The sequence below is a fragment of the Pongo pygmaeus genome, chromosome 16 (assembly GCF_028885625.2).
Source record: "Pongo pygmaeus isolate AG05252 chromosome 16, NHGRI_mPonPyg2-v2.0_pri, whole genome shotgun sequence".
Taxonomy (NCBI): domain Eukaryota; kingdom Metazoa; phylum Chordata; class Mammalia; order Primates; family Hominidae; genus Pongo; species Pongo pygmaeus.
In genome coordinates, this window is record NC_072389.2 from 92,545,294 (window position 1) to 92,551,878 (window position 6,585).

At 42.1% G+C, this 6,585-nt stretch overlaps 1 protein-coding gene across 1 annotated transcript in view; it reads left to right on the forward strand.

The window, feature by feature from the left end:
- Window positions 1-5,116, forward strand: part of AGBL1 (AGBL carboxypeptidase 1) — a 912,082-nt gene extending 906,966 nt beyond the window's left edge. Inside the window, 1 exon segment of the mRNA XM_054451589.2 lies at window positions 2,160-5,116. Coding sequence (XP_054307564.1) covers window positions 2,160-2,367 — 208 coding nt within the window. The 3' untranslated portion in view covers window positions 2,368-5,116.
- Window positions 5,117-6,585: the final 1,469 nt, after the last annotated feature.

Consider the following 6,585-nt stretch of genomic DNA (forward strand, 5'->3'; position numbering starts at 1 on the left):
AGAGGCATGGGCCTTATTTACAATAACACTATAACCATGTTAATGATAAAAATAAATTAATTTGTAACGACTCATATTTAGAAAATGGAAATTTCATTAAGAGATGGAGTTATCAAAATAGTCATTTCATAGAAATTAAAGTGAGCTTTTTAAAAAAGCTGCATTTGGTTGCATGTTGAGGGGTTGGCAGACCGTTTTAGGAAATTGTGAAGGCTTGGGAAAACATTACATCTGGTATGTCTAAATGATCACAACAAGTACGACTTGACAACTTGATGAGCGGAAACTGCAAGTTCGTGAGTGACTAGAGTCAACTGTGCAGGATGCAAGGCAGGACATTATTTAAACAAGATTGACCTTGTTGTGTCCCAGTGGACCCTGTAGGAAAGCCCTGTTCGTCAATACTCACATTGCACTAATAGGCAAGGGAGCATCATTGCAAGTTCCACAATTTGAAAGTGGCATAATAAAAATGATGTTTTAGAGAAATTATTAGGAGTACCAATTTGGCTGCTTTTGCAATAGTTATTGCAGTCACCCAGATATGAAGCAACAAATCTACATGTATGCTCTTCTTCCACACCATGTTTCACCATGTTCTTCAGAATCGACAGCAGAGCAATGGAATTAAAATGTGGTGAGTGCTTTTATTTCACAGAATACTCTGCTAGACAATATCCCTGTGTTTTCTCATTAGTATTCAATGCAACTATTGAGGTATTATTATTGACATTCTATGAGATTAAGCAGTTTTTCCAAAGTCCCACAGCCAATATTTAAACACAGACTCTTGACATTGCATGACACTGACACCTCCATACCTAGCATGATGGCAGGTGAGGCACAGGCTCCCAGGGTTCTTGATAACTTGAGCCTGTGTTGCAGCTGGGGCAGCTCTTGCCTTCCTTTACTCAGCTACTTTATTACCCACGAGTCAGCCTGTAAAATATGATAACAATTTAATGTTGTGGTGCTGTAGAAACAAGTTTCATATTTCTTCCCCTTCCTCTCCAATCAGGCAATATCCCACCAGACCGTCAGTTTAGGGTACTGCAGCCTGGAGAGCACAGAAGCAGCTCACATCAGTCAGCAGACAATTAAGACACTGGCCTTTGATTCATTTCCCGAGCTAACATGTAACCATGCCGCTGATTACCCATTTTCATTGTTTATGGCGAGGCAGGTGGATGAACAGCTCTGCCTGATTTATGAAGTGCTTGCCTTCTATAAATCACAGAGCAGAAACCCAGCACGCTGCTAATCCTAATTGGTTAAGTCCTAAGTAGGGAGTGATTAGAAAGTCTTCAGGAATGAAGGTGCCTCATGCAAATGAGGGAGACATACAGCTCCTTGGGAGGAAACTCCCCCTGCTCACAATATGCAGTAAAGTTTTTGTTAATGTTCATTCCTACTGCCCTCTTCTATCTCTTGCTGGTCAACCCCTGTTGATCTTCCATTTGTTAATAAACTGGAGAGGGCGTATGTGGGAAAACACAAACACTGTAGAAGCAGAATGCTGTTTGCCCACGTACTCTCTCATTTGTTAATTTCAACCTGGATTAATTTTCCAGCTCCTATAAACCATTCATCATGATGAAGGAGAACCGTGCAATATGACTCATAGTGCTGTTTATTGGAGTGGGAAACACGAGGGCTTTGAGTTCTGTCTACCTGCATTCCGATCCCACTCTTTCCTGGAAGAAAATGACATGGCATTCTCAGACACTCAGTGATGACCTTCTCTGATTGTTCACTTAAAGCCTAAACTACTTTGAAAAATTCTAAATATGTGAGGCTGTGCAGATCTTCTGATTGAAAATAGGGCTAAGAAATGTATACTCTGCTGGCAAAGGAAGAAAGAAGCCTGCAAATTGCATACAACTTCCCCCCATCCCCAGCCTCAAGGTTGAGGACACAGGGGAGCGTGCATATGACACATTTAAAGGAGCAGTGACCTGAGATTAAAACTCAGAGCAGGAAACTTCCACTCTCCTGTTCCAACCAATTGAATGTGTTCCATTTTTTGGCTAATTTCTCTTTTCATTTCTCTCTCCTCTTCCCCATCTTCCTCCTTCTACTTCCCTTCCCCTTTGTACATTTTCCCTGTCTGCCTTCCTCTTCTTCCTTTCTTCTCCATATTTCCCGGGACCCAATGGCAGGTGCAGCAGCAGCAGTGGAAGCGTCCCTTCGGAACTGGAGGATGAACCTGCCTGCATGGAGGAGATTGATTACAGTACAGACAGCAGCTCAGACCAGGAAGGGAGCTTGTCTGAGCTGGACCGGAGGATCCAGGAGTGTGCCTTCAATAAGGATGAGGGAGAAGAAGAAGAGGAGGCACCAGGGCAGGGAGGAGAAGCCATCCCATAGCCCCGAGGTTCACAGCAAGTTCTGTGTCTCCAACCATTGGATTGGACTAGCAGCTATGCTGCTGCTGCTTCATCATCAGACACGTACAATGTATACATCAGTGCAAAAAGCCAGCCTATGTGAGCTCAGCAACCCCATTTCCAGATTTTGTTCTAGTTTCCCTATGCATAGAAGCTAGCCACTTTATAACATTTTATATGTAGAGTTAGGTAGCCCTTGGGGCCTATGCAAGCTGCCATTGTACTTAGAATGGGACCCAATGGGTAGCTTCAAGATTACCATGGATCCTTTCAAGATTGTTCTGAGTTGTTCTCCATTCCTGTGCTTGAACTGGAGCAAGCTGGAAGTAGAGGAGTTGGGCTTCTTCTTGGATTCTCAGCCAGAATTCTAAGTGGTTATTTAAGTTGTTCCATATACAAGTGTTATCTTCCACTGTTATCTCCCCACCATAGCATTTGAGCTCCCCAGAACAAACCACTGAGACTCTGGGAATCCTGGCAGGGTCTTCAGGTGCTGGGGCTTGAACATGAAAAACTGTGCTTCCAAGTAATTGCAGGTTTCATCTGTGATCTTCTCAAGCAGCATATATTTTACATATGTGGTACAGGCCAGAAGCTGCACTAGACTCTAAGAAATAAGACATGGTCACTGATCTTCACAGATTTTAAGATCCTGTGTATTCAGACCACCAAACATAATGCTAAGAAGTAGCAAGACCTACTGGAAAATTTATTCATTTCAGAATCAGACAGATATGGTTCATATGCTAGATCTGGCAGTTGCTTGTTATGACAACTTAGGCAAGTAATTAAATTTTCCTAAACTTCAGTTTTCTTATATATAAAATGTGGATAAGTATATCTGTATCATAAAGTTATTGTAGGATGAAATGAGATGATATATAAAAGTATATAGCTTAGCATTTGGTACACAACAACATTGGCTTATTTTTCTTCATAACGCAAAAGAACATTCTATATAAGAATTCTGACAGTTAAGAAAAAATTCTCACCAGCCTGGACAACATGATGAACCCTGTCTCTACTAAACCCCATCTCTACAAAAATTAGCCAGGTGTGGTAGCGCACACCTGTAATCTCAGCTACTTGGGAGGCTGAGAAAGGAGAATCTCTTGAACTTGGGAGTTGGAGGTTGCTGTGAGCCGAGATCGCACCACTGCATTCCAGCCCAGCAACAGAGCAAGACTCTGTCTCAAGCAACAACAACAACAACAAAAAACCCAGAATCCAGAATTCTCTGGAATCACATGGTAGGAAATAGGCCCTCTTACTGGAAGGGAGCTGGGAAGGAGATTACACAGGAGCAGAATCTAGGAGGCTGGAATGACTTAAAACAGGTGAAAAATGGAGCAAGGCCTTTCAGCATTCGGAAGGAAGCAGCTTAGTTATTTGAATAATGAAGTGTATGAGACCTGCGAAGAAAGGATGAGAAGGGACAACAAAGGCAGTGGTAGAGTGAGAGATAGAATATGCTAGGCCAAACTTAGGCATTTTTAGATGTCATGTGTATTTCGTTAGGATTAGGTTTAGCTGCAAGAGATGGACAACTTATCATAGTAGTAGCTTTCATAAGGCATAAGTCTATTTCTCTTTCCTGTGAAATTTTACACACTGGAAGACCAGTCCTAGTATCATGGCTGCCTGGTGTCAGAGACCTGGCTTCTGCAGTTTTCTGGCTCTACTGTGTGTTGCTTCTACTCTTGGTCTAGAATGGCTGCTGAAGCATCAGTCATTGCATCTGCATCCCAGGCAGTAGCAAGAAGAACACAAAAAGAAACACCTGTTTTCTATCTTTCCAAAAGCTATACATAATATTTCTTCTTAATTCCATCAGCTGAAAAAAAATGGGCCTATAGCCACAGGAAGCTGCAAGAGAGGTTAGAAAACATAGTCTTTATTTGAGGTGGGCCCAGCTAAAATTTGAAGTTTGAAGTAAAAGTCTGAATACTAAGGGAAAAGATAATAATACATATTGGGGGATTACATATCTGCCAAAAGACTTCTCCTGATGTTCCAAACACCACCAAGGGAGTTTTGGATATATCAGAATAATCTCAGATGAAACTCATAGCACACACCTCTTGACCCGCAGAAAGCCACAGAAGAAAACAGGATTAGCTCCAAGGCATAGAAGAAAGGCATCTGTGTTGTGATTTTGGGAGTTGATAGCATTATTAATAGTCTCTTATTTTTTTAACTATTTTCCAAATTTCCATGCTGTAGTTCAGAAATTGTACGTCCATTCTTCATATTAAGACATGTATGTTTATGTAACATATGCAAGAAATTTGAAGACTATTAGCACAGATACTGAAAGTGAAACCCAAACACTATATAGCTCTTAACTCCTCCCATATTTAATCTTTCCACTCTTAAATAAAGGCTAGCATAATGATGCTGATTTTTCTTTGCTTTGAGGATTCAAGAAGATAATACTGAAATGTAATTGCTGAGAGAGGTGGGAATGATGCTAGCTTATCATTAATTATTATTTCAGCCCAAATTAGTTTTGGGGTTAGTTTCTGGTCATGAGGATGTTTCTGAAAAAAACGTGACTGTGACAGATAAGTTTTTATGTGGCATGTTCAGAAAAAACCAGGAACATGAAGTATTTGTTGAAACATCTATGTAGCAAATGTATATTTAACCCCTAACTATGGGTCATGCACTTTACTAAGCTCTGTGGATGCAGATAAGAAAGACCCATTTTGTGCCCTCAGTAACCAGACAAAGAAGAACAATAAACATTCTAAGTTAATGCAGTGTGGCCCATGCCATTATGGAACTATGCAAAGAATATTACAAAAACACCTAATCTAATGGGGGTGGCAGTTGTGGTAAAAGTCTACCAAAAGAAGGTCATAATTTGGGTGATTCTTGAAGAATATGCAGGAGTTTTCAGGTACAAAGGGAGAAAAGACATGCGAAGGAGTGGAAATATTTTGTGCAAAGGCCCTGTGGTAGAGTTAGAGCTTGAAATAAAATGTTCAGTGTGACTGGTTTAAAAGACATGTTTGTATGTGAGGAAAGGAGGAGAGTGACAAGAGATGAAATGGAAAAACTAGACAGCAGTCAGATAAAGCTGCATTTGGCATTCTTTGATGAAGAGGCTGAACTTAATTCTGAATGTAATGGGGGAGGCTTAAAGAGCTTTCAGCAGAGACATGCCCGTGACTGATACCAGCATGTCTATATCAGCACCATTGTTCCCTTGTTTATGGTTGAGGGTTTGGTGCTCCTGCTATGCTGGTTGTTCAGTAGTTTAAGGAGTGCCCCGGGGTGATACTACTATATTTGAAGAGCAGAACGTTTGCATTCAGGTCAAAGATAATAAGTGCAGTTTGGGGACATGTCGAATGTTGGTGGCCTACATGATAGCCCGTTCGAAAGGTTTCCTAGAAATCAGAGGTACATCAGGAAGCAGAAGGAGAACAAAGGGAGGTGTACCTAACACCTAGTGATTTTGGGGACACAGGTGAATGTCCTGAGCACCTAAGCCCAGGACATTAACTAAGGTGTCAGTGAGTTGGGAAGGCAATTGACTGGAGGGAAGAGGAGACCTGGGAGCAGACCTCTCTCCTTTCCTGCTAGGACTGAAGGCTATTTTGTGTCACATCTCACCAGTCTTCCATCCAGAGTTAGAGGGTACTTACTTGAGAGTTAACTCTCGATAGTTATAAGAGCTGTTCTTCCAGTCAGGCCAGGACTTTCTCTTGCTGGCCAGACCGCTTCAGTGAATTGTTCGGAAGACACATGTTCTACAAAATTCAGAGCCAAACTAAGATGACCCAAGAATTCCAAGGAGTTGTAGGCCATAATGGGAAGCAAATGTGGTCTAAAATGTGCAGAGGAGAGGAGAGTCCAGAGAGGCGATGTTGGGGCAGGCCAAGTGCATGCTGTCCTGTACCAGCTGTCATCCGGTGCTCTGCATGCAGGACTGGAACTGGGGCTGAGGGACTGTGGGGGCCTGCAGCTTCCTGGGACAGCCTGGTGAAACTTCTCTGATGGACAAAGGTTGGGAGCTCTCTGATTTCACCTTTAGGGTAGTCCTATTGTTAGAATAGAAGCCCAAAACTTGCCACCCATGAGCCCCCAAGGGTGGAAACTACTGACCATTCATAACACTTCCCTCTGGCAAGAGGCTTTGTCGCTCCACATTTCCTTCAGAAGGAAGCCTAAATGTCTCAACAGATCCCTT